We start from the raw sequence: 27,825 nt of genomic DNA, 5'->3' as shown, positions 1-27,825 counted from the left end.
TCCTATAAACAATATAATATGCACAAATAAAACAATAGAAACAAAAGGCCTTAGGCTGTGACATTGTACAGGTTGGACAGATCAATGTGCTTTTCCACAGATCCTCTCACTGTTACTCTAATAGCAATTCCATGAGGAAGCTTGTCTTTCCTGGTTTCATAAATGAGGAAGCTGAGAATCAGAGACCTTAGGCTTGCTTCTCGTCAGACTTGTTACTTTATTAGAGGTTTCAAAGCAGTACCTGTAGGTTAAATTCAGCCCTCAGACTCATTTGTTTGCTTCTTAATATTTTTAAATTGTTTGACATTGGAATACCTATCGGTGGGTCATTTATTCTCTGTCCAGAAATAGCCCCCAGCACTCCCCAGTTACTTAGAAAATGATTGATGTAACTTATTTTTATCTACCCAGGACCTAAAGGCATTAAAATTTGCAACCCATCAATGCTTGCTGTTTGCCAGATTAAAAAAAAAACACAAAAGAAATAAAATTTGCAACCCTTTCAAATCTTGTCTACTTTCCACTGCACAACTGTAGAGTCGGTTGCAACTCCTGATGTAGGCCCAGAAATAAACCAGCCTTAGCCACAAACCCTCCATGTCAGATGAAAAGTCTCGTTCCCTCTTCTTTCTGTTTTAATAAAAGTTAGGAAAGGCCTAGAGCTTTGGAGGGCAAGGAAAGGCCTCCTTGCTGTCCTGCCAAACCTCTAAGATCTGCCTTCCTCACCCCCTTATTTTATCGTGAGGGTCAGAGCCAGATCTGCCCCATCAGTTCTTCCATCCTGTTCCAGGGGAGGGTATAAAATGAGGCAATTTTATAGAGCAAAGCAGATCAGCTTCCCCTTCTCAGTGGTGCTGGCCATTCTCCAGCCATTTGCTCTCAAAAGGTCATGAACTTTTCGAGTGGGCATTCCCCTCTCCATCCCCTCAGGGGCTCCATCTCTGAGCATCTTCCTCATTGGGTTATGCTTTTTGTGTTTAATATATATTAAATATATTGAATTTAATAAATATGTTTATAATATAAATAAATATATAAATTAAATATATTTAATAAATAAATTTATTTATAAGTAAATTTATTTATTAAATACATTCATTGTTTGCCAGGCACTGTTCTGGGCTCTGGGGATTCAGTGATGAATAAGACAGGCAAGGTCCCTGTCTTCTTGGAGTTCAACTGCTCTAGTAAGAGTTGTACACATTAATCAGGTGATTGCACAAATAAATGCACAGTAGAACGTTGTAACAGTGAAATGCATGGAGACCTGCTGACCCCTCTAACACAATCTGATTGTGATACCTGCTGACCCCTCTAACATAATCTGATTGTGATACCTAAAAGCAGAATAACAACAACAATAGTACCCGGCACTGTTAATATGTTTTACAAATTAATTAATCCCCACAACAACCCTATCAAACAGGTAATGTCATTATCATTCTCATTTTACAGGATGAGAGGTTTATAGCAACTGAGAAGTTAAATAACTTGTCCAAACTCACATGGCTAGTACAGAGGATGCTTCCATTCTTGGTTGAGCAGCCAAATTTCCTGCTGAATTTCAAAATGTGCCAGAATCCCATGATAATAAGACAGAAGAAGCTGTGTTTACCCCCAACAGGTAGGATTTAGGTTAGACTCCAGGAAGAACTCCTTGGCAACATTTATGAATATATGAGAGAAAGGAATCACTTTTCTGAGGATTTCCTTCTCCCCTGAATTTTTTATATTGAATAAACAACATTGTAAATGTAGAGGAGTTGTTTCAGAAAAAAAGATCACTCATTTTACTTTGTGAATTATGTTCCTTTTTTCATCTTTCTGGGCCAGTTTGAGACTGTGTTACACAGTGGCATGAAAAGGGAAAGAACTAGGTTTGGTTCTGCCCACAGCAGCATAAAGGCAAGGACGTGTAACTAGCAGACCTTAGGCCCTGACCCCAGGCTTCCAACATCCAGAGTGACCCCAGCATACTCAGAGATGAAGCCAGCTCTTCCACAGTGGGTGGGTACTCCTGTAGGCTTCAGCAGAGGGATCTGGTGACCTTCTTACTGTTCCAGGCCACTCAAGGTGAAGCAGGGCAGAGGTGAGGCTGTGAGGATTACCTGCTATTCCAGATGAAAGTAACCCAAAGCATCACGCACCCAGGTACTCTGGAGGAAACAGGAAAGGGAGAAAGGGACAGTCAGTAAATATCAGGCCGAGTTAGCTGAATGATTGAAATGGCTTCCAGATCAATGGTTAGGATGACGAGATCCCCACTACCTTACCCTACTCCCACTTTGATCAGCTCCAAGTCATGGACTCGAGGTGCAGGGAGCTCAGCATGCCAACTCCTCAGGTATCTTGGGATGTCCCAGCCTGCTCTGGGGAGATCCGTTAGTGCCCTCTACACCAAGGATTTCCTTTAGGCCTAATAAAATAGATTTCATGTATGAATTGCTTTGAAGTTTGCATGGTGTTTTCTCTATAATCTTTGTTTTTTATTTTGATTCTCACATTCACCTTACAGATAAGTAGGACAGATATTATTATCCCCACATTTACTTGTAGGTTACATTAGAATCACACAGCAGCAAGTCGAGCCTAATGCTAACTGAGGCCTTCTGATCTCTTAAGCCCCAGGCACCTTCTGAATCTTTCCAAAACTTTCCACCATCTAAGCATGGAAACCCTAGACCACCTCTCATTCTCATAGCTTAGAAACAAGTTTGAGAAATCTCCCCAGTTCCTCCACTGACTTTGCGGGCCCACAGTGAGCCCATCTGTGTCCCTGGTGGAAGGCCCACTCTCTCAGGCTTGGTCAGGCGCACTGGGACCCAGAACTTGTGCAATGCCCTGATAAGCTTCTTAGAGGAGGTGGGTATTAGCCACGATCGGATATTCTTCCCCTGAGCTGCCCTTCACACCTGACCCTGCCTTGAATTAGGATTCCATAGGAGAGCTGGGGGCAGGAGAATGGGGTGTTCCCTGCTGTCCAGCTTCAGACCCACTCTTTGAGATCTTGGATTCTGACGAGTTTCCAGAGCTGAGAAGACAGCCAGATGCCAAGATCTGAAGGTAAATGATGTAATTAGGTAGGAGTGATCAGCTGGGGTGCCAGCTCAGCTCTGTTACATAACACAGGAACATCAGAAAGAGAGAGACCCTCTGAAATTTCTGTTGGAGATACAAGTGGGCTTGCTGCAAAGTGTTGAGTTCATGGCAAGGATCGGGGGGCTGCAGGGAGATAGTGGAAAGAAAATTACAGAAATCAGGGACAAAGAAGGAAGTTCACTTATTCCTACATCTCCTTTTGCTTGTCCCTCTCTTGCTTTTTAAGACAAGTGCCTTTGCATGTCCAATTAGTGTTGCATGCAAGAAAGAAAGGGGAGTTAGGAGGCTCATCTGCTTGGCTACTCACTAGCTGTGTGATGTTAAGCAAGTCACATCTCCTCTCTGGACCTCTGTGTTTTCATATCTCAGACGAGGAGTTGTACCAGACAGATTCCATGGGTTACTCAGCTCACTTCTAATATATCATATGCAAAACCAATAATTTCCAGTTATTGTTTTGTAGTAGTGTGTGGACATTAATTAGAGATTTAATAAATACTTACTTAGGCTGGGCCTCAATACCCTTCTTTATAAAATGAGGATTCTTTGAGGGCCTTTCATGTTCTTCCCTCCTTCATTCTTGTGTAAAACTAACCTTTCTGTTCAGTGCTTTTCTTTTTTTTTTTTTTTTTTTTCCTTTGAGACAGAGTTTTGCTCTGTTGCCCAGGCTGGAGTGCAATGGTGCGATCTCAGCTCACTGCAACCTCTGCCTACCAGGTTCAAGCAATTCTCATGTCTCAGCCTCCCGTGCACCTGGGATTACAGGCATGTGCCACCATGCCCGACTAACTTGTATTTTTAGCAGAGATAGGGTTTCACCATGTTGGCCAGGCTGGTCTTGAACTCCTGACCTCAAGTGATCTGCCCGCCTCAGCCTCCCAAAGTACTGGGATTCCAGGCGTGAGCCACCATGCCTGGCCTGTTCAGTGCTTTTCATATGTTTTTACTCTCTCAACATTCCTGTGACACTGTTATTATTCATATTCTAATTTAAATTAAATTAAATTAAAAATATTATGCACATGATAAAAAGGTCAAACTAACAGACTATACAGTGAAAATAAGTCACCTTCTGACCTTTGATCCTCAGTTTCCCTTCCCCAATTGTCCTTCCAGAGATTATATTTGCATAACTAATATATATGTTATGCCCATTTCACAGATGAGGCACCAAGGCTCAGCCTGTCCAGGATGACACAGCTGGTAAGCAGCAGAACAGGGAGTCTAGGCTTTCAACTCCATTTCCCATGATCTTCCCACCATGCTGTATTCTCTGGGAAGCTCTATAACATTAACTTTTAAGCTTTGCCCACTCTGGATGGTGGAATTGTTTTAAGTCAGTCCAAAAAAATACATGGAGCCTTAATGTCCCTGGCAATGTCCTCCACTACTGCCTCTTTTTGTCTATAGCTTAAAGCCATATCTCCCTACCTCCTTCCTGCCTTTGATAAGGTGAGACCTGTGGCCTGGCACCAGCTATGGATGACTGAGCTCCCAGCATCTTAGGCTTGGACCTGAAGAGTACTGGCAGATCTTTTGCTGAGAGCCCAGGGAGACTCCATAGAGCACTCAGGCCCCAGCTCAGGAACCTGGGCTGCTGGCAGGCCTACATAGTACAGAGGACCCCTAGGTACTCTTTCTCTTAAGAGTAGGCATTTTCCTCTGGAGCAGGGGACAGGAGTAGTTTACTCTTGCAAAGACCCCATGCATTATACTTTTGTGTTCGTGGGGCTTCTATTATCACTTTTTTCCATATGAGGCTGTTATGGATCCCAGATCTCCTCTTAGTGGTAAATAATCTCTTTTTCTACCATCTAGGTTTGTGGATACCCCCTGGCTGGGCTTCATGGAGAAATCTCTGATCACCAACCTGAATCCCAGAGTAGCCTCCATCTTAGGACAGAATGAGAGGCCTTCTGTAACCAGATATAACTGGCCAGCATGGGGAAATTGATCAGGATGGGGCCGCAAGATAGGCGGTTACTCCGGACAAAGCGGCTTCCTTGGAGTCGCCTCCTCTTCCTACTGGGAATGTTGATCATCAGTTCTACCTACCAGCACCTTAGAGGACCCCGGGGCCTTTCCTCATTGTGGGCAGCAGTCTCTTCTCATCAGCCTGTAAAACTGGCCAGCCGGGACCTCCCCAGTGAAGAGATGATGATGGTGAGCAGCAACCCTCCAAAACCTAGCTCTGAAATGGGGGGCAAGATGCTGGTACCCCAAGCCTCAGTGGGCAGTGATGAAGCAACACTGAGCATGACAGTGGAGAATATTCCCGATATTCCTAAAAGGACAGCCAAGATGATCCCAACAACAATCAAGAATAATTATAGCCCAACAGCAGCAGGTACAGAAAGAAGGAAGGAAGACACCCCAACATCCAGCAGAACACTGACTTACTACACCTCAACTTCAAGCAGACAAATAGTAAAAAAGTATACCCCAACACCCACAGGAGAAATGAAGAGCTACAGCCCAACTCAAGTCAGGGAAAAGGTGAAGTATACTCCTTCCCCACGTGGTAGAAGAGTAGGCACTTACGCTTCATCCACATTCATGACAACGGAAACAAGCCATGCGATCACCCCCAGAACAACAGTGAAGGACAGTGACATTACAACAACCTATAAAATACTGGAAACCAACTCTCTTAAGAGAATAATGGAGGAAACCACCCCAACCACTCTGAAGGGAATGGTTGATAGCACCCCAACTTTTCTGACACATGAGGTAGAAACAAACATCTTGACTTCTCCAAGGAGCATCGTGGAAAAAAACAATCTGTCTCCCCCCAGAAGAGTGGAAAGTAACAGCTCAGCCCATCCCTGGGGGTTAGTGGGAAAGAACAACCTGAAGACTCCCCAGGGAACAGTCCTGACGCATACCCCAGCCACCTCTGAGGGGCAGGTGACAATAAGCACCATGACAGGCAGCAACCCATCGGAAACCAAAGCCTTCACTGCTGCCTGGAGTGTTAGGAATCCCTCACCGAGGACCAGTGTGTCAGCCATCGAAACAGCCCCAACCACAGTCTGGAGGCTGGCAAAGAAACCTTACACAGCACCCAGCACCTCAACAACCCCCACAGTCAGGGCAAAGCCGACCACACAGGTCCATCACTGTGTGGTTGTGAAGCCAACCCCAGCCATGCCCACCACTCCCTCCCCAAGCCTCACAACGGCCCTGCTCCCAGAGGAGCTCAGTCCCAGTCCCTCAGTGCTGCCTCCCATCTTGCCAGACCTCCCCCCGAAGGGAGAGTACCCCCCAGATCTGTTCAGTGTGGAGGAGCGGCGGCAGGGCTGGGTGGTCCTGCACATTTTTGGCATGATGTATGTGTTTGTGGCCTTGGCCATTGTTTGCGATGAGTACTTCGTTCCAGCCCTAGGTGTCATCACAGACAAGCTGCAGATCTCCGAGGATGTGGCAGGCGCCACATTCATGGCTGCTGGAGGCTCTGCCCCTGAGCTCTTCACCTCCCTCATCGGTGTCTTCATTTCCCACAGCAACGTGGGCATCGGTACCATTGTGGGCTCTGCTGTGTTCAACATTCTCTTTGTCATTGGCACTTGTTCCCTCTTCTCCCGAGAGATCCTCAACCTCACCTGGTGGCCCTTATTCCGTGATGTCTCCTTCTACATCCTTGACCTGATAATGCTCATCCTCTTCTTCCTGGACAGCCTTATTGCCTGGTGGGAGAGCCTGCTGCTGCTGCTGGCCTATGCCTTCTATGTGTTCACCATGAAGTGGAACAAGCAAATCGAGGCCTGGGTGAAGGAGCAGCTCAGCAGGAGGCCAGCAGCTAAGGTCATGGCCTTAGGAGACCTCAGCAAGGTAAGGACAAATTGGCTCAGGCTTCTCTAGCCCCTTTGACATGAAAGGATGTGGCGAAGCCAGGACCTGAAGAGAAGGTGCTGGATCAGACCTCAAGAGATGAATGCTCTGGTTCCCTTACTATTTATTCAACATTTATAGAGTACCTATTCTCTGCCAGGCACTGTGCTGGGGCCTTTGTAAGCATGACATTGGCTCAACCCTTAATCACCCTATAAACTGGTCATATTATGATCCCCATTTGCAGGAGAGGAAACTGAAGCCTAAAGACGTTAAACCACATGTTCAAGGTCACACAGCAAATAGGCTGTGGAACCAAGATTTGAGCTCGGGTTGGTATGACCAGGTGTTTGGAAATGACATTTGAGTTGGGCTTTGGAGAATGTCCAAGAAGATGCCAGGCGAGGAAAAATGATAATCTCTTCCATGTACATGGCGTTCAGGGTTTAGCTAGCACCCTCATTTTCATTTAATCCCGTTAGCTCACATTCCAGACTTGGATGGGGTCTGAGAAGGGGGAAGCTTTTATATTTTTGTTTTGTTCTGAAAATATTAGAAAAGATGGGAGCTCTGTTCATCCACTGACAAGCTAGTCCTGGGGGCAGAGCCCCTCACTCTGTGCGCATTGGAGACCAGACACCAGGAGCACCAATCCTAGGGCTTTCTCCTGACCCATGAGTTCCTTTCCAAGAACTTCTCTGCTCACTTGAGGGACCTTCTTGTTAAATTCATTGGATGATTCAATAACCTGGAAGATGATTAATTGCAGAAGTGATCTCTGAAAATTCATTCCAAAATTTTTTGGGTTTTTTGGGTTGGGAGTAACTGGGACTACAGGCACATACCACCACACCCGGATCATTCCAAGTTTTTTGTTCCTTGAGACTCTAAAGTGAGGGTACCTTAGCGAACACAGACCCCACTTCTCTCCTGCTCCTAAAGGGTGAGTTTGGGTAAGGGTTGGCTGACAGCCTGCCTATTCCAGGTCTCAGAGAAGCTGCTGGTGTGAGCAGAATTTTGCATGCAGAGTGGAAGGACTTAGCTACTTAATCCAGAGCAGTTTTGATGAGTGAGCAGGATGGAGACCAAACTCAGCAATGTGTCTGTGAGATATGTGAGGCAAGGGAGATTAAATGCACTTCCTTTAGACTTTTTAGATAACATGTTGTTCTGGCCAAAGCATGGAACAGAGAGCCAGGAAACCTGGGTTCTAATCTGATTCTGCCTCTAATGAATTGTGTGACCATAGACAGGTCCTTTGCCCTCTCTAGGAGAAATGATAGAATCCAACTAATCGCTGAAAGGTCCCGTCTAACTCTAGCATTCTATGATAATGTCCCATGTCCAAGTGAGTTCAGTTCTGTCAGGACCCAACGCAATGGTTATGTGTCTGATCTGGTCAATTGAGCTTCTATTGTGTCATTTGCAGATGGTCCAAAAAGGAAATATCCCACCCAGGGTCATACAGCCAGCAGGTATCAGAACTGGAACAGGAACCCAGTCTTCTAACTCCCCATTCAGTGCTATTTCCCACCAGACTATCCTCCATGAAGCCAAAGACTTCAAAAAGAAAGAGAGGCTTAGAGCATTACAGAATTTAATACAAGGAAACAGGAACCTCTCTCCTAATGCAGTTCTTAGGGCAGGCCTTGCTAAGTTCTCAGGGGTGGCCATGAAGTCCTGGTATTCTCCTCTGAAGAAAATGCCTAATACTTTGGTGTACAACAGGCCAGCAGTTTCCAAAGTGCCTCTGACTTGCTTCCTAGTCCCTCATAATAATTCTGCTTTTATTTAGTCTCCACAAACTCTGAACTTTCCATTTGATCTGTGTTAGACCATCAAAGAAAAGCTTGCGGGACAAATGAAGCATAATCATGATTTCAAAAGAGAATACATAACCTACTGAAGGGACTCTTTGAGGGCTTTAGTAGCAACTCCTTGCCAATTAGTAAGCACAGGGATGATTACATCTCTGTTCTTATTTGTCAAAATAGATCCAGTATGAATTTTTTTTTTTAAGAGACAGGGTCTTGTTCTGTTGCCCAGGCTGGAGTACACTGGTGCACTCATAGCTCACTGCAGCCTAGAACTCCTGGGCTCAAGCAGTCCCCACCTCAGCCTCCCTAGTAGCTGGGATGTGCCACCATGCCTAGCTAATTTTTAATATTTTGTAGAGATGGGCGCCTCACCATGTTGCCCAGGCTGGTCTTAAACTCCTGGTCTTAAGTGATCCTCCTGCCTCAGCTTCCCAAATTGCTGAAATTACAGTCATGAACCACCACACCTGGCCTCTTTAGCATTTTTTAAATGTCATCACCCCTTCAAGGATGCCTTATTTCCCTTTAACCAGATCATAAGTCTGGTCACATCAGGCTTATCACTGCCACTAGATGGGGAACTAATTTTTGTACCTCCTAAAGGGCCAAGCCCAGTGTCTTGTTCTTAGAAGAAGTTCCATAAGTATTTAGTTCAGTTTCCTCAGGTAATCCCAAAAGTTCCAGAACTCCAGTTTAGTGAGACAAAGGAGTCAGGGGTTGAGAATCCATGCTTACAGAGAGCCTATTCCATACATACATTGTCTTAACAATTTCTCATAAAACCATACAAGGAATAGATTACCTTCATCTTGCAGATGAGGAAACTGAGGCTCAGAGAGGATAATTAACTCAGCCAAAGTTACACAGCTACTTGGTGATCCTTACCATTGATCAGGAATCAGTATATTTGGGTTTTAAGCCATGTTCCAATGCTGACTATTCCTGTTACCCTGGGCAAGTCAATGCAATACAACAAACCATTATTATTAAGTTAAATGAAAGCCAGTGTGGGAAATAAAAAGATTGTATCCAGTAGAAGGGACAAGCCTAGAGAAAATTAACTGCAGTGAAGTGAACCCTGGGCAAAATGCTACAAAGTTACTTTGCTTTTCAAACAGGCCTTAGGTTCCGCATCTGTAAAGTAAATGGATGAGCTATGCAGAAGTTGGCAAACTTTTTCTGTAAAAGTCCAGACAGTAAATATTTTAGGATTTGCAAGCCATATAGTCTCTGTCAAAGCTACTGAACTCTGTCCTTGTAGTGTGAAAGCAGCTACAGATAATAAATAAACTAATTGGAATGGCCACGTGGTATTTTACAAAGAGCAACATATTTGCAGGTATTCTTCTTCCTGAGCAACTTGGAAACACAATCAGCAGAGAACAATCCATTTTATTACTGGATATTCACCCACCTGATAGCTGTTGAATTTCTGAGCTCAACAGCTCAGAATCTGAGGATCTTTCACTTTACTGTTTATTCTGCCCTGATTATCTAGAATAAGGATAAAGGTGTTTTAGGAGGGATTCTAATCAGAATTTACTTAAGAATATTTCCAGAAAAAAATAAAGGACTTAGCATCGAACATAGACATATAGTAAGTATTTTAGAGTCTCACTGTTGACACTGGCTGAAAAAATTCAAAGCTAAAAATATTTTGGACAATATTGTCAGATTGACATATATTGGTTTGAGGATGCCTTTTATGACCCCAATAAGGAAATGGTAAATGTTTGCATAGTTATCAACACAGTCTAATTCTAAGCACAGGCTCTCTCTCTGAAACTTAGTTTTCAAGTATACTTGGTTTTGAAGCTCTCAGTGTATTTGTTCTGGCCAAAAATGATAAATCTCTGACATGCCTTGACCATGCATAGTCACGGAAAGCCAACAGACAGCAAAGTGGAGGCACTAGGCTGGCTGAAAAGCCTTATTGGTATTTGAAGGACAGCAGGGGCCCTTCTTCATACTTGACTAGATTAGCCAGGAAGCACCAGCCATCTGCATGAGGTGTATGATTAGCAAGACAGTCCTGTGGAAAGCCAATGGCAAAAAGGGATGCAAAGCAGAGAAAAGAGCCTAGTTGGGGCTCCTTTGAAAGCTCCATACCCACACTCTTCCTTCTAGAATACTCCTGGGGAAAAGTCTGCCATTCTCTCCTAAATGCACTGGGGGCTATTTTGATCCTGGAAGCACTTATTTATTTATTTTTTGAGACAAGGTCTTGCTCTGTCGCCCAGGCTGGAGTGCAGTGGCACAAGCACGACTCACTACAGCCTTGACCTCCCAGACTCAGGCAATCTCCCTACTCAGCCTCCTGAGTAGCTGGGACTACATGTGCATGCCACCACACCCAGCTAATTTCAAAAACTTTTTGTAGAGAAGGTGGGGGGTGGGGAGGATCTGGGGGTGTGTCTCGCTATGTTACTCAGGTTGGTCTCAAACTCCTGGCTTCAAGCAATCCTCTCACCTTGACCTCCCAAAGTGCTGGGATTGCAGGTGTGAGCCACCGCACCTGGTCCCTGGCAGGATTTTAAAAATTAAACCAATCAACAAGACCTCAAGCAGACAAACCTGCTACCTGTTTAGGGACTGGTCCTCCCCTTTCTTATCAGGGTTGGCATTTATCCTAAGGGCTTCTATCAGTGACCTGTAGAGCCAGTGACCTGCTTTCGAGGCAAGGGGCTGTGTGCAGGAAGCAGCTGGAACTCACTGTGCTGCCAAAGGGCCCACCCTAGCCTGGGCTGAGGGGTTCCCTTCTTCGACTCTTTGAATAATAATCAGCTTCCCTCTAATTGTCAGGAAAAGATGCTAGAGTAGAATGCTCAATTTTAGGGTTTCTCTTCATAAAATTTTCTTAATCTTTTGGCCAGGTGCGGTGGCTCACGCCTGTAATCCCAGCACTTTGGGAGGCCGAGGTGGGTGGATCACTTGAGGCCAGGAGTTCAAGACCAGCCTGGCCAACAAGGTGAAACCTCATCTCTACTAAAAATACAAAAATTTGCCAGGCATGGTGGCACGCACCTGTAATTGCAGTTTCTTGGGAGGTTGAGGCAGGAGAATTGCTGGAACCCAGGAGGCGCAAATTGCAGTGAGCTGAGGTCATGCCACTACACTCCAACCTGGGCAACAGAGCAAGACTCTGTCTCAAAACAAAACAAAACCAAAACCTAACCACAATATTAAAAAAAAAAATCTTAAGCTTTCAATGTTCACCTGCTAGTGGGTGCTAGCGGATGACAAAATGGATGCATAAGAAACAAATATTAACAGAAAAACTCAAACATCTGATCACATCTAGTTTAACAGTTTGTTGTTTTCATGGATATGTGTAAGCTTGTAGTTGAGATTTTACATGCATTCATACAACCCAGTAATATTTTCTCCTAGTGCATGTGATGGGATTCAATATGAAACTAGATATTCATGGTGTTCTACAGAGAACAGCATAATGTCTAGATGCTCTGCCACCTGAATTAATTGGAAATACACAGCCAACAGAATTTTTTTTAGTGTGAGGGAGTGGACATATGGATGATAAACAAGTAAAATAAACTAAGATGTTAATTTCAGCATATGACAAGTGCTATAAAGGAAATAAACACGGCAAGTAATAGAGAGTGATTGTAAATAATAGTGGGCCCCCTTTAGTGAGGGAGAGTGGGGGAGGTCTCTTGGAGGAAAATTTCAAATAGAGATCTGCAGAATGAGAAGGGAAACCACCGCATGGCCTTTGACAAGAATTTCTGGAAGGGGGAACAGCATTTGCAAAAGCTCAGAGCTGGAAAAGAGAGCTTGGCACATTAGAGGAAAGAATAAAGGCCAGTGTGGTTAGTAATAGGGAGAGGGGTTCAGAATACCACTGGAGAAGAGGGTGGGAGCTATTAGTTTGGTGCAAAAGTAATCGTGGTTTTTGCCATTACTTTTGCTTTTAATGGCAAAAATTGCGATTACTTTTGCATCAGATTATTATTCTGTGCATCAGATACAGAGTTTGGATTTTATTTTATTTTTATTTTTGAGACAACGTCTCACTCTGTTGCCAGGCTGGAGTGCAGTGGCACAATCTCGGCTCATTGCAACCTCCACCTCCTGGGTTCAAGCGATTCTCCTGCCTCAGCCTCCCAAGTAGCTGGGGTTACAGGTGCACGCCACCACACCCAGCTAATTTTTGTATTTTTAGTAGAGACGGGGGTTTCACTATGTTGGCCAGGATGGTCTTGATCTCTTGACCTTGTGATCTGCCCGCCTTGGCCTCCCAAAGTGCTGGGATTACAGGTGTGAGCCATCACACCCAGCCTGGATTTTATTTCAAGCTCAACAGGTGAATGAAGTAATGAGAGTCCGCCCTAGCTGTTGAGTAGAGAATGAATTGTAGGTATGCAAGAGTGGAAGCAGGGAGTCCAGTTAGGAGGCTGTTGTGGGCTGTTTATATGTGTATGTATTTGTGAATGTTTTAAGACAGAATTATCTGGACTTGGTGTGAAGTGGATATGGAGGGTGAGAGAATCAGGAAAATCAAGGATGCTGCTGATCTTTTTGGCTTGAGCAGCAGGGTGGATGGTAGTGCCATCCACTGAGAAAGAATAATAAGTTTAGGGAGACTCAAGAGTTCCCACTTTGGAATAGTGAGTTTGGGTGCTTAGGTCACTTCCAAGTGGGTATATCTGGGAGGCAGTGGCACAAATGAGTCTGAAGCCCAGGAACAAAGTCTGGGCTGGAAACAGAAAACTGTGAATCACCAACGAATGTATGATAATTAAAATCAAGAATTGGCTGATGCTAATCTGAAAGAGAGATAGTCTGGTAGTAATCCCTCAAGAACCCCAACATTCATTCAGCAAACATTCATTGAACATCTTTGTATGAGGCCTGCGATAGGTCTGGCCTGTGATAGGTCTGAATAAAGCACAGTTCCAGTTCTCAAGGAGCTTAGTCTAATGGAGGAGGTGGAGTTAGTCTAGGTTTTGTGGGGCCCGATACTCACTAAGAAAAAGAATATAAAACTATTGCCACAAAATTAGGTGCAGGCCTTGGAAGGGATTTGTGTAGGAGAGTGATGAGCCCTGAAGCTTAAGCTTCATCATCTCCATGGTAAATCCTTCTCAGTGGGAAAGGCAGATAAGTCAAGCAGTAGTTTACACTATCATGTGTAATGGTATAGGTAAATGCTGAGGGATTTAGTACTGCAGAGGGCCGACATCTCAACAGACCAGAGGGTCAGGGAAGGCTTCCTAGGGGAGGGGATACTTAGGTGAATCTTGAAGGACAAGCAGGAATTCACTGGCTATAGAAGAGCTAGGGAGTCTCGTAGGCGTGTGCAAAAACCAGAGAAATGAGAGGGCAAGAAGAGACTGTAGCCACCAGCTGCATACAGCTGTTGAGCCCTGGAAATGCAGCTAGTCCGATTTGTGATGTGCTATGAGTTTAATATATACACTGGGTTTCAAAGGCTTAGTCTGAAAAAATGGATGTAAAACACCCCAATATTTGTAATATTAATTACATGTTGAAATTGTATTTCAGGCATATCAGGTTAAAGTGTAATTATTAAAATTAATTTCATGGCAGGGCACAGTGCCTCACTCCTGTAATTCCAGCACTTTGGGAGGCTGAGGTAGGTGGATCATCTGAGGTCAGGGGTTTGACACCAGCCTGGTCAACATGGTGAAACCTCGTCTCTACTAAGAATACAAAAATTAGCCAGGCGTGGTAGCAGGCGCCTGTAATCCCAGCTACTCGGGAGGCTGAGGCAGGAGAATCGCTTGAACCGGGGAGGCAGAGGTTGCAGTGAGCCGAGATCTCGCCACTGCACTCCAGCCTGGGTGACAGAGTGAGACTCCGTCTAAAAAAGTAAAAAAAAAAGTAATTTCACTTGTTTCTTTTACTTTTAAAAAATGTGGCTACTAAAAAATTAAAATTACATATATGGCTTGCATTATATTTCTTTTGGACAATACTGGACTGCAAGTAAGCAGGAGGCTGCACTAAGTTAAGGAGTTTGGACTCTTACTGGGTGACAGTGGGGCTCCCAGTGTGTTGGGAGGGACATGATGTGCTTTGCTCAGAAACCCACTCTGGCTAAGGGGTGGTGAATGTACTGGAAGAGGAACAGATCAGAAGTCAGGAGGCTGTGCAGGACTGCTGGCAGGAGAGTGCAGAGACAAGGTGAAATGTGAGAACTCTCAGGAAGGAGGTCTGACAGCTAATTGGGTATGGGCTGTGAGGGAGAGGGAGGAATTTGGGTAGACTTCTGGGTTTCCAGGATAGACAAATGGAGTGGATTGGGGTGTAATACTGTATTCAGTGAAGGGCTAAAGTGAAGTGTGTTCTGTCTGAGAGAATCTGGGTGAAGGTAGGGCTCGGACAAGGGATTCAATAAATATTTGTTGAATAAATGTTTTTAAAAAATTTAAGACTAACATGTGTAGTTCAGGAAATGTGTTATGGATGGTTGAGAAGAGGAATTGCTGTATCAGTGGGAAATAGCAAATGGAGGTCAGGAGGACAAGCCATCTAGGGGCTACCATGGTTTGCCACCTGAAGTTCCTGTAAACAGCTGCAAAGGATCCCATTGCTCATCTTCAGCAAGAGGCATGAAGACATCCTCTTCTGTTACCTCAGCCTCTTGCTAATTGTAAGGAGAAGAAAGTGGGGGTAACTGGGCTGAAGAAAGAGCAGGGAGAATGTTGTGATGTGAGAGGTGAATGTGTTCGTGAAAAGGGCATATTCAGAAGGCACCTACTTGCCAGTGCTGTTACTCATAAGTGAATTCATGAGTAACAGCACTGGCAAGTAGGTGCCTTCTGAATATGCCCTTTTCAACATTTCGCCACACCCAAATGTTGACGAACATTTATGTCCATTTGCCTGAAATGTCGAAATATGAAATAGAGCCACGAGGGAATATAGATTTGACCTCATTTCCTTATTCATGCTTGGGAAAATAAATGGGATTTAGTAAAACCAAATCAAAAGCACCAAAGAAAAAAAAAAAAGAAAAAACTGAAGGGAGATAAGATCAGGGTTCTAAACAAAAAGAAAAAAAAGAGAAGACAGGATTCTGTCACCATCTTTGTGAGTGTGGGTAAGTGATGGAATCATTCTACATCTCAGTTTTCTCATCTAGCAAAATAGCTACAATAATATGAGTGTTGTCTATTTCACAGAGTTAGTCATATTAAATAAGAAAATGGATGTGAAAGACTTCAGAAAGTTAAAAGTGCATTCTGAAATTAGCCATGAACGATGAATCCTTAGAAAGGTATTTTGGCTTGAATAAATCTGAATGGCAGAGAAACCATTAGGGGTGTGCACCATGGGGCAAAGATCAGTCTCTCCTACCCCTCGGTGTACAGAACCTTTCACCCCAGAGTGTAGACGGGACCCTCACAGTTCTTTCTTTGCCTCTAAAGAGAATTCTTGGCCAGGCGCAGTGGCTCATGCCTGTAATCCCAGCACTTTGGGAGGCTGAGGTGGGTGGATCACTAGGTCAGGAGATCGAGACCATCCCGACCAATATGGTGAAACCCGGTCTCTACTAAAAATACAAAAATTAGCTGGGCCTGGTGGTGCGCACCTGTAGTCCCAGCTACTTGGGAGGCTGAGGCAGGAGAATCACTTGAACCCGGGAGGCAGAGGTTGCAGTGAGCCGAGATGGTGCCACTGCACTGCAGCCTGGCGACAAAGTGAGACTCTGACTCAAAAAAAAAAAAAAAAGAAAGATAACTCTTTGGGTGAGGGTTAGATGTGAGAAATAGTGAGATGGCTGGGCCAATGGGGTCAGTGCTGTAGCCTCTTATATCCCAGTTAACTTATAGGCGTGTCATGAAAGAGTTGAGGGGATTTCTTAAAATGCACAGTGCCCCCTTCATATGCAGATTTGTTGTTTATACTCTGTTTCATTCATTGTTATGTTCATTCATTCATTTAGCAATGTGTATTCAAGCATTCAAACCTCCCCCAATCCTTCAAAGCTTACTCAAATTCTACCTACTTCAGAAAGCTTCCTTGCCCATCCTAGCACAGCACCTATCTATGCCTTTTATTTCAGGAACCACATTCTTCTTTGTCATGCATCTGTGTTATCACTGGCCTCAATTTCTTTCTGGACACAGAATCCATGTCCTAAGCATCTTTGTATCCCTAAAGCCACCAGAATAGCACCATATAAATAGTATAGCAGGTTCTCAGTAAATAAGAACTGAATGAATGAATAAGTTGAAGGGATGGGTGAGTGGCCCTAGATCAAGCAGTATTTTCTGTATTTTCTGAGCTGAACAAAGAAGGGAGTGCAGCAAGTTCAGTTCTTGTTTAGCTGGAGGTTGGTGGGGTGAGGGAAGCAATGAGAAGGTAAAGATGATTGCTGAGGGCAGCCATTTGTGATCCTGCTACTTAAAGATAACACTAAAGGCTGGATGTGCTGGCTCACACCTGTGATCCCATCACTTTGTGGGGGTGAAGCAGGAGGACTGCTTGACCCCAGGAGTTCGAGACCAGCCTGGACAGCATAGAGAGACCCAGTCTCTACAAAAAAACAAAAAAAGTAGCCAGTCACTCACACCTGTAATACCAGCATTTTGGAAGGCAGACGTGGGTGAGTCACTTGAGCACAGTTTGAGACCAGCTTGGGCAACATGGTGAAACCCCATCTCTACAAAAAATACAAAAACTAGCCGGGTGTCATAGTACATGCCTGTAGTCCCAGCTACTTGGGGGGCTGAGGTGGGAAGATGGCTTGAGCCCAAGAGGTCAAGGCCACAATGAGCCATGATCGTGCTACTCCACTCCAGCCTGGGCAACAGAGCAAAACTCTGTAAAAAAATAATAAGGCTGAGCGCAGTGGCTCATGCCTGTAATCCCAGCACTTTGGGAGGCCAAGGCGGGTGGATCAACTGAGGTCAGGAGTTCAAGACCAGCCTGGCCAACATGGTGAAACCCCATCTCTACTAAAAATACAAAATTTAGCCGGGTATGGTGGCAAACATCTGTGATCCCAGCTACTTGGGAGGCTGAGGCAGGAGAATCGCTTGAACCCAGGAGGGGAGGTTGCAGTGAGGTGATATTGCACCACTGCACTCCAGCCTGGGTGATAGAGACTCCATCTCAAAATAATAATAATAATAATAATAATAATAATAAAACAAAAGCACTAAAGGTCACTTGGGAGTGTCTACTCATTCAGGTCACCTTTACTGAGTACCTCCTGTGCTCAGTAAGACACTGTGCCACAAGGAAGGGAAACAGAGATGACTGTAAGTTCATTACATGGCAAAAAAAAAAAAAAAAAAAAAAGGTAGAGTCTACGTGTAGCTGGTAGACAATTCATGCAGTGAAAAGTTAAACAGCACTTTTTTTTGAAAAAAGTTCAAATAGTATTACAAGGCTGGGAGTGTAAAGTGGCAAGCCAGTGGTTCAGACAGTAAATACATAGGCTTAATGCTTCTCCATCTTAGATTGTCTAGGGCTATCCCGCTTCCCAGCTGGCTGCCCCATAGCTTTCCCAAAACACTAGCACTTACCTGAGCACACAGCTGATTTTAGTATCACAGAATGTGCTCACTGTTATACAGCTTTCCAGGAGAGAAGTATTGTAGTAAGCTGAAGGGAGGGTGGGAGGGGGCATGGAAAGGGCATTTGGGAAAGCTTCATACAAGAACTCACCCTGAATTTTATAAAAAATGGATAAGATTTGAGTAGAAAGAAAGGAACGGAGAAGGCATTTTAGGCAGGAGGAAAAGGCATGAATAAGGGAACAAGAGTTAGAATAGATTAAGTGTATTTAGAGGACAGTTAATTTTCATTTATTCATTCATTTAATAAATATTTATTGAGCTCTTGCTAAGTGCTGGGCAGTGTTCTCATGCTGGCCACACAGTGGTGAATAAAATAGTCTACCTTCAAGATGCTAGTGGGGCAGTCGACTTATTTCCCCAAATAAATTGGGGAAAGTGCTGTGAAGGAAAAGAACAGGGGTCTATAAAAGAATTATACATGGCTTCCCAGAGGAAGGTGACACTTAAGTGGAGACCAGAAGCCTGAGGAGGGAAAAAGCATTATGGACGGGGGGCGAGGGGCCCTGTGATGAGGGTTTTGAGGTGGGTGAAGAGGATGGCACATTTCAGAAACCCAAAGACAGTTGGTGCCACTGGACTAGGGTGAGTGGACACATTCGACTAGGGGTACTGCATTGCAGAGTGAAGCCAGATTATAGAAGGTCAGACTGGAGGGATGGACCATGTTGAAACATCTTCTGAGACCAGGTTATCTCTGAGTGCGTTTCTGTATTTCAACCTGAGGACTTTCATGGAGAGAGGGATGTAGGGAGAAAGTGAGGGTCTCGCCACAACATCTTGTGACTCCTCTCCCTGTTTGCAGCCGGGCGATGGGGCCATTGCGGTGGATGAGCTACAGGATAACAAGAAGCTGAAGGTGGGTGCTGTGTGGAGTCTGCACAGTGGGGACACTGCAGGGTCTCAGTGGATGGTCACAGAGCCGGGGTATTGGGGCCCTGAGCTGGGGACCCTGGCTGTGCTCAGGCCTAGGAAGCTCCTGGGAGCGCTGCCAGGGTGAGGCAAGGGAGGAGAGGGCTCCTTTTCTGAGAACTTTCACCTCTAGATGGCCTTTGAGGAGGTGCTAGTTTGGGAGCTAAGTCTGAAATGTTATATAGTCCGCTCTGCCATTAGCTTGCTGTGCGACCTTGGGCTTCAGATTCTGCATCTGTAAAATGACTGTTTGGACTAGATGAATTCAGGTCCGAGTGTACAGCCCAATACTGTATGATTGATATAAAAGCCGGATTACCTATGGCTTTGGAATGCCCCAGAACTAAAAGAAAGATAGCAGGGGAACTGGAGAGGGCAGGAGTCTGAGGTTTCTGAAAAACTGTGCCTTCGCTGTTTACAGACTATGAGGTATCTGCAAAGAATTATGGGGAACTTTGAAAGCAGTTCCAAACCTGAACCTAAAGAATCTCCCCCATCCAAAGAAAATCTCTAAACTTGTGGTGAAGTACTGTGGCACCACAGTCACTAGATGGCAGAAGAGTTCAGATCAGAGGGATGAGGGGGAAGAAAGGAGGGAGAAAGAAGAGGAGGAGGGAGGGAGAACTGAGCAAGTGTGGAAGCATTGTCTTTGGATGTTCCATTGTAAATCAGATGATATTTCTATATGTGTCACTATGAATAAGTGTCACATCTGTGTCTGTACAGTATCGGTGTGTGTGTATGTGTGTACCTGTGAGGGTCTCTGAGCACGTGGGCAGAAAAGAAACAAACAAACTGAACTGGGAATCAGAAGACCACAGAAGACCTGGGTTACCAGTCTGACTCTTTTATTTACTTCCCGCATGACCTTGGCTTAGGCACCTAGCTTCTTAGAGTTTTCCTTTCCCTTTCCATAGATGGGGATCACAGCTTTGCTTATCTCTGGGAGTGGAGCAATGATAAAATGTGATAATATGGACTGTAAAGGGCTGTAGCCATGTGCAGTGGGTCTGTCTGTGTGGTGTGTGGGTGAGGGAGTGTTTCTGAGGGTGTACCTGCAGGGATGTGCAAACCCTTGGTAACATGATATCCCTAATATACCAGGTTGCTCCCTGTGGAGACCTTGGGAAATTATTCAGTATATAGAACAAAATAGTCCTGGAAGAGCTGAGGGGAGACTGAGAAAGAAAGTAGTGTAACTCTCCTGGTTGGAGGTGGAGGAAGAGGGGAGGTCAGGATAAGGCATCTGTGCTTTCTCCCTGATTTTTATGGGAAAGAGGCAAGGTTAGTGATGCCCTCGTGCGGTTCCTCCCCTGGCTTGGACAGGGACCCACTGAGGCCTGTGCGGCTCTCCTCTTGCTCAGCTCCCGTCCTTGCTGACCCGAGGGAGCAGCTCGACCTCTCTGCACAACAGCACCATCCGCAGCACCATCTACCAGCTTATGCTCCACAGCCTGGACCCCCTGAGGGAAGGTAAGCAAGGCCTCTCCAGACCTGTGTGGTCTGCCCCATCCACTCCTTCCCTCCTGCAGCTGGAGACGAACTGGGACCTAATGCAGGCGTTAACCTGCAGTTAGGCTATGAGTACCGTGTGCTCTGCACAGGTTTGGGTTGGGGCTGCCCTGTAAAGCCCACTGCCCAAGAGTCAGCCCTAGTGTTCCATGGAGAGTGTCTAGCCAGGCAGCTTGGCCCAGGCTGACTGGCCTGGGCTGCTTGTGGGGACACCTCTTGTAGGGTCCCAAAGCCCAGAAGTTCTTAGTGGCACTTCCTTTTGCTTTATATTCAACTTTGGAGTCCTAGGAAACCTGCTACTTCCTCCCCAAGTCAGGAATCCCAAAGGACACCCTGGAAACTGCCAGCACCCTTTTAAGGGTGACGAAGGTAAGAGCAGGATCCAAAGTACAGTGGGGGCTGTTGTCCAATTTGACAAATGGTGGCAGTGGCTGAGATTCTCACTGTCCACCTTACCAAATCCTGCCTTCTGCTTCTCTTCCCCCAAGAGCTGCCCCCAACCTGCATCTCAGACCCCTAAAGGGCACTCCTCAGCTACCCTCCTGCTCTCCTTGAGCTCCCCCATCTCTGGGGCTCTGGTGCAGAACCGGAACCCAGCCAGGAGGCCCATCAAGGAAAGGCTAGCCTTTGGGCAAAAGCCAAGGGCTTGGACTGCAGTTGGGCAGGAGGGCTGAGGGCTGAGCTGAATATGACACCACAGAATGATCCATGGAGTCCCAGGGAGCACTCTGACTGACCTTTCTGGCTCAAGGACAAATTTTGGGGGCTCAGAATTTTCTTTAGGCTCTGAAGTCCTTTTCAGAGACAATATTGGGTTGTCAGTTGTTTAAAAAAAAAAAAAAAATACCAGCCAGACGCAGTGGCACACGCCTATAATCCTAGCATTTTTGGAGGCCAAGGGAGGTGGATTGCCTGAGCTCAGGAGTTCGAGACCAGCCTGGGCAACACGGTGAAACCTTGTCTCTAATAAAATACAAAAAAATTAGCCGGGCTTGGTGGCAGGCGCCTGTAATCCCAGCTGCTTGGGAGACTGAGATAGGAGAATCGCTTGAACTCAGGAGGTGGAGGTTGTAGCGAGCCGAGATTGAGCCACTGCACTCCAGCCTAGGCTACAGAGTGAGACTCCATCTCAAACAAACAAACAAACAAACAAATAATTTTTTAAAAGGCTGGGCACAGTGGCTCACACCTGTAATCCCAGCACTTTGGGAGGCCAAGGTGGGTGGATCACGAGGTCAAGAAATCGAGACCATCCTGGGCAACATGGTAAAACCCTGTCTCTACTAAAAACACAAAGATTAGCTGGGCATGGTGGCACACACCTGTAGTCCCAGCTACTCGGGAGGCTGAGGCAGGAGAATCGCTTGAATCCGGGAGGTGGAGGTTGCAGTGAGCCGAGATCGTGCCACTGAGCTCTAGCCTGGGCGGCAGAGTGAGACTCCATCTCTAAATAAATAAATAAATAAACCATACTGTGAAAAGCTGCATCAAAGACAAGTGATGAAACCTTCCTTAGGAATTCCTCAAGGTAAGAACAGAGGGAGAGAGAAAGGGAGAAAAAAATTAAGCTGCTAATGGAGCTGTTAGAAAAGAAGAGAGAGAAAAGAAAAAATAAAAAGCAATTCCTCAAGGTAAACCTCAGAAGACATTGTGAGAGAGGCCACCCCCAAATGTCAGCTCTAGAAAAATAGTACCTCGGGTTTGCAGAATGGAAGCTGCAGCCCCTGACAGCTTCTGGTGATGAATGCTGGGGGTGCTCTGGCCAGGGCCCCATGAGGAAAGCTGTATCTCTGGGTCATCAGTGGCTACTCCCAGAGGAATCACTGACTCTAGCAAAGTCTTGATGTAAAGACCTTCTCTTAGATGGGACTGGAGGGCCCCCAGCTGGGCACCTCCATGACCAACAGCCTCCAGCTGGCCTACTTGTCTTAACAGGATTACGTGATGTTCAGGCCAGGCTGAGGTCAGAGGAGACTGATGCTAAAGCGATGATCCGGCCATGCTGAGAGGGGAGAGGCATGTGAGGAAACGAGTGCCCAGGAGCCAGCAGCGATCATCCCAGGGAGGGCAAGCATGTTGCTACATTGTCTCCGAGTGTCTACAGGGCATGGAATGGCTCTCACAGTGCATGACTGCAGATGTCCTCTGGGATTCATTCATGCTCAAGAGCCCAGCCTGATTCTACACCCTGAGACGACATGCGGGAGGGGCAGGGACCATGCAGGGCGGTGATGGGGGCCTTTGTTCCCCAGGCTCTCTAGATGCACATTTGTGTTTTCATATGCTGTTTCCAGATGGCCGTGTAGATGTTTCCACTCTTTCCAGGTGTTCCAGCTCTTTCCACAGAGCTGATCTGTGGAAAAGACATTTCCTGGGGTCTGAATTCTCACCTTCCCTGTGAAGGGGCTTTTCCTCTCCAGGGTCCCATGCCTCTTCTGGTGATTTCACTTGGATGTGTGTGAGACAGGGTTGGGGAGACCCTGCAGCTGATCTGCTTTCCTCAGTAACATGGGAAGTGAGAGGCTAGGCTGTGATGAGGATGAGAAGGAAAGGGGGAAGCTTGTGTTTATGGCGAGCCCTTCCAGCAATAGTCAGCAGATATTCTCAGTGCCAACACCAGAACCAAGGGAGCCCTCCTGTGACAGCAGCTACACATTGCTCAACAGAAGACTTCAGGGTTTGATTAGTGCCAAGGGGGCACTGGGGTTGTCAGGACAAAGGTGTGTTGGCCCCCGACCTCTCAGTTCTGATGAGGACCCAGGCCCACCAGGCCACTTGGAGGGACCACACGTGTCATAGTGGTGGCTCTACCCATGGAGCTTATTGCAGAGCCAGCTGCAGCTGAACTCACTCTGAGAGTTTAGGAGACAGGAAGAGAGGAGGACATTCTAGACCCATTTATCTGTTTCCTACCTGTCCTGGAGCCAGGCAGAGGCTTTGATCCACCCAGCTTCCCAGATTGCATTTTCCAGCTTCTCCGTTTCCTCTCGGTCCATCTGTATTACGGACTAGATGATGTCCAGGGTTCCTTCTAACTCGGACCCTCTGGAAGCCTGGGCATCATCACTGTGGGGTTGCTTCCCAGGTGGGACAGCCGCTGTCAACTACTCTTGTCAATTTGTTTTCATCGTTGTTGTTGTTGTTACAGCTAAAAGTTATATAGTGCTTTCTAGGTGCCAGACACTGTTTTGACCATATTCCTATATACATTCATTTACTCTGTCACCAACTCTGGAAGAGTTTACAGATGAAGAATCTGAAGTACAGAGAGCTTAAGGAATCACCCAGTTAGGTCCACAGCTATAGTGCAAGTGGCAGAACTAGGATTCAAACCCAGGTCATCAGGCTTCAGAATCCGTGCTAAAGTAACAATATGAGTGAGGCCACATTTGCAGCAGTAAAAGTGTTTTTATTTATTTTGTCTCATGGACCCTCATCACATCAGTCCCCTGAGGATATGACGGTGTTGCCTTTTTAGAGAGGATGCTGAGGCTTAGTGATGGCACGCAGGCTCCCCAAAGTCACACAGTGCTCATGGGGCACAGCCAGCCTAAATTCAGAATAGAGCCCATAGATCCCATGACACCACTTTGTTCTTTACTTGCACCACTGCCCTCACCCTCCCAGGCCACACAGCTGTGGGCTGCTTCGTTTCAACCTTGTTCCTTCTTCCCTTCTCACCTTGAAATTATACACATAAAGCACTTGGCATGTTTCCTGGCACATAGTCCCTGGTGAAAGGGAGTTGCTGTCCTGTGTTTCTCGCCTGGAAATCAGGGCAGCACAATTCTGTGCATGCTGCCCTGTGGGCCTCCAGCAAAGCATGTGCATAGGGATCTGAAGGAGGCCCTTCTCGGGCTCTTCTTGTGCCTCGGGTCAAAAAAGGTGTATCTGAGAGCTTGTTGGTGAACCATTTCCCCTTTTCCACTGGAGAGGGAAGGCTTATGAACATGGCCATCAGTCGTGCCCCTGGAGCTATAACAAAGCTTCTAGTAGATTCAAAGAAAGTAAGCTACAAAGATAATATTGTCCAAGGATGGCAAAAACATCTCCCTGCAATTATTTCTCCATTCCATGTCCATCACAGACATTACCAGTCAATCATGCTACTTTCCTACAAAGTTTGGGTCAGAGTCCTCCTCAATTCAGTATCCAAGCAGGCCATCACTTGAGCTTGCAAAGGAAATAAATCCTATTTCTTGGCCCTGAGTCCAACCATGTCATTTTACCAGAGAGGAAATAGGCTTTGAGAAGGGAAGTGACTTACCCTAGGTCACAGCCAGTCAGTGACAATGCAGAGAATGTAAACAGAACTTTGGGAATTAGGCACCACAACTAGGCCTCGCAGGATCAGAATCCAGATGTCACAACGCCCATGGCAGCCTTTTCCCATGCTCTGCAGCTGCCCTCTGGCTGCTCAGCTGACTGTCCTAACTGAAAGAGCATGGCAGGGACTATCCTGTGATTCCAGGTAAGATGCATGTCCTGTCTCATTTGCAGTTTGCCTTGCCGAGGAGGAGGAGGAGGAGAGCTTGAATCAAGAGGCCAGAGCCCAACCCCAGGCCAAATCAGAAAGTAAACCAGAAGGTGAGGATGGCCAGAGCAGTGGGTTTTCTCCTGCCCCCCTCTCCCTGCTGTCAGTAGTGAGCTTGGTCTGGAGGTGGCAGCCAGCCAGGCCAGGGGCTGAGTCACATCTTTGGCCTCTGTGAGCCAGTCAGTTAGGGTGATGGTCGGGTGTTGCCCTGATCACCGCTCCACTCCAGACTCCTCCTTCCCAGGTACTGTCTTTCTGACATGGCTGCTGGTCTGAGAGTGGCCCCATACAGCTTCCTCTCCATTTTCCACAGCTGGGGTAGGCAAGGGAAGGCTAAGGGGTTGTTGAACTTCCACTTCTTTTTGCTGAATCTCATCCCAAATGAGACTATGGGGCTTTATTTCTTCTTCCTGCCTCTTCTGTACAAGGACAGTGTTGCTCGTTATTGGTCTGAAATCAGCAACCCCAGTGAGGGAAGGCTACCAGGGGTCTGGTGTCACAGAAATCGGTATCTGTGTGGCAACTAGGACTGAGAAAGTGGGACAGCCACTGCCATGTGGGCTCTGCACGGCACACCAGGACTGCCTGATCCACTCAGCAAACCCTGGAGGGAGGTGGAACAGCAGTCATTCTTCCCATCCTATAAACAAGAGGCTGAGAGAGGTCAAATGACTTCCCAAAGCCACACAGCCAAGAAGTGAGAGAACCTGTTCCAAGTTTCCCTTCCCGTCAGTCCTGTTCCAAGCCTTCAAAAGCTGCTGCTTTTGGAATCAGCAGGATCTTTCCCAAAGGGTCATTCTCTGAGTGCTGGGAGCTTTGCCTTCTCTCTGTTCTGGCTGCCCAGCTGTTGGTAGCGTCCTTGGCCACAATAGCCAGGATGGAAATGTCTATGAATTATAGGGGAGCACGGATGGTCACTTGCCAACTGTCTTCTCATCTGCAGATAGGTCAGGGCAATAACAATTCACATCACCTTACTTTTCCTACCAACAAGAAATTCCCCCAAATAAACCTTCAGAAACCTTGTAGTCCAATAGCCCTGTAGCCACTTATGCCAGCTTCCCTTAGAACCTTGTCCACTCTTCTGATGTAACCCATGTTTATCCTTTAAAGATGAGGAGCCAGCCAAGCTCCCTGCGGTCACGGTCACACCAGCCCCTGCTCCAGACATCAAGGGAGATCAGAAGGAGAATCCAGGCGGTCAGGTAGGCACCCAGCCTTTGCACAGACGAAACTGGAGAGGTCTAGGGAAGGAACTCCTGACCAAAAATACGTCCTCCCTGAAGGTCTGAAATCCTATTTGAGGTTAATATTACTCTTTCTCTTAAGGTCACTTCAAGTATTACTCTTTGGGGGTAAATATTACACTTTCTCTGAAGATCACTTCAAAAATACAAATATCTCATGGGGCCAATTAACTCACTGGAACATCTTAAATGAGTGAGCTAATATATTGACAATGTATTGTGAACTGTCACATGCTATAAGAACATAAGGAATAATTGTTAGTGGGTCTGTCAGCAACTAGGTGACAGTGAGACCAGGTAGCTCCAGAGCACTGGGAAGCTTGAAATGCAGGTGGGAGGGTTGCTGGGTGAAGGCTTTCGAACCTTCTGAGGCTCCTCATTGCCTACTGCACCTGGTCAGGCATCTCAGCCTTGTCTGCAGAGCTTTCCAAGTCCTGACACTGCCCTGTCTTTACAGCCTCATGGTCTCTTCTTCTACCATGTTCCAGCCAAACTGGATTTCTTGTCTCCATGTTTTTTTTTCTTTTTTTTTTTTTTTTTTTTTTTGTATTTTTATTAGAGACAGGGTTTCACCATGTTGGCCAGGATGGTCTCAATCTCCTGACCTCAGGTGATCCACCTGCCTCAGCTTCCCAAAGTGCTGGGATTACAGGCGTGAGCCACCATGCCCGGCCGTCTCCATGTTTTTCTACCTCCCAGCCTTGGCTCACATGGTTTCCTCTCCCTAGAACGCCTTTTCTCCTCCATTTTCATATATGCTTATCTTACTACGCACCTCCACCCCCCTCCCTGGCCCCGCCCCTGGCCAGTGTAAACACCTTTGTCATGTAGCTGCCTTGATCCACTCCAAATCTGAATGCCCCTGGTGCTCTGCACCTATCTCGGGGCTTTTACCAATTGTCTTCTTTGGATTCTGAGCCTGCTAGGTGGTGAGGTTCCTGAAGGCAAGATCGAAGTCTGAGTCATCCCTGTCTCCTCTACAGAGGGGAGCAGAATGCCTGGTGCACAACTGGCTCAATATATGTTGAGTGACTGACAGTAAAAAACATCCCATTTGCAAGTTCCATCTCTTTTCTTTTCTCCATTCAATACCCAGAAAGCGCTTGATTATATCTCGTCCTTAAACCAGCAACTTTGGGCTCAGCGTCTAAGACAGCTTCATGGTAACATGAGTAGGCCTATTACTGCTAGCTCAAGTAAAAGGGATTAAGAGGATACAGAGGTATCCCCTGGAATCCCAGGGCAGGAAGTAAGGCTTGATCTCATGAAGAGCTGGAACTAGGCCTGAGAAGGCATCTGTT

General features: G+C 46.2%; 1 protein-coding gene and 1 long non-coding RNA gene across 5 annotated transcripts in view; one reads left to right on the top strand and one right to left on the bottom strand.

Annotated features, from left to right (window-relative positions):
- The window catches only part of LOC105488397 (solute carrier family 24 member 1), a 44,731-nt gene that overhangs the window by 7,928 nt on the left and 8,978 nt on the right, over nucleotides 1-27,825 (top strand). For 2 of the 3 annotated variants that reach the window (XM_011752406.2, XM_011752393.2), the window contains exons 3-7: nucleotides 4,918-6,930; nucleotides 19,125-19,178; nucleotides 20,596-20,704; nucleotides 25,244-25,330; nucleotides 26,391-26,482. In XM_011752406.2, coding sequence (XP_011750708.2) covers nucleotides 5,041-6,930; nucleotides 19,125-19,178; nucleotides 20,596-20,704; nucleotides 25,244-25,330; nucleotides 26,391-26,482 — 2,232 coding nt within the window. In that variant the 5' untranslated portion in view covers nucleotides 4,918-5,040. The remainder of the gene's footprint in view (nucleotides 1-4,917; nucleotides 6,931-19,124; nucleotides 19,179-20,595; nucleotides 20,705-25,243; nucleotides 25,331-26,390; nucleotides 26,483-27,825) is intronic. The other variant, XM_011752401.2, reaches the window with a different exon arrangement.
- LOC105488389 (uncharacterized) lies at nucleotides 1,766-26,394 on the bottom strand. 2 transcript variants are annotated; one of them, XR_011626423.1, is made up of 5 exons: nucleotides 25,011-26,394; nucleotides 22,066-22,189; nucleotides 10,162-10,241; nucleotides 2,274-2,416; nucleotides 1,766-2,156 (listed from the first exon to the last, which is right to left on the bottom strand). It is a non-coding gene; the product is annotated as an uncharacterized lncRNA (long non-coding RNA). The 2 variants fall into 2 exon arrangements; XR_011626422.1 differs by lacking the exon at nucleotides 25,011-26,394 and adding an exon at nucleotides 22,438-23,354.

Source organism: Macaca nemestrina, chromosome 7 (assembly GCF_043159975.1).
Source record: "Macaca nemestrina isolate mMacNem1 chromosome 7, mMacNem.hap1, whole genome shotgun sequence".
Classification (NCBI taxonomy): Eukaryota; Metazoa; Chordata; class Mammalia; order Primates; family Cercopithecidae; genus Macaca; species Macaca nemestrina.
The sequence above is the reverse complement of the archived record's forward strand: the minus strand, read 5'-3'. Positions and strand labels throughout refer to the sequence as shown.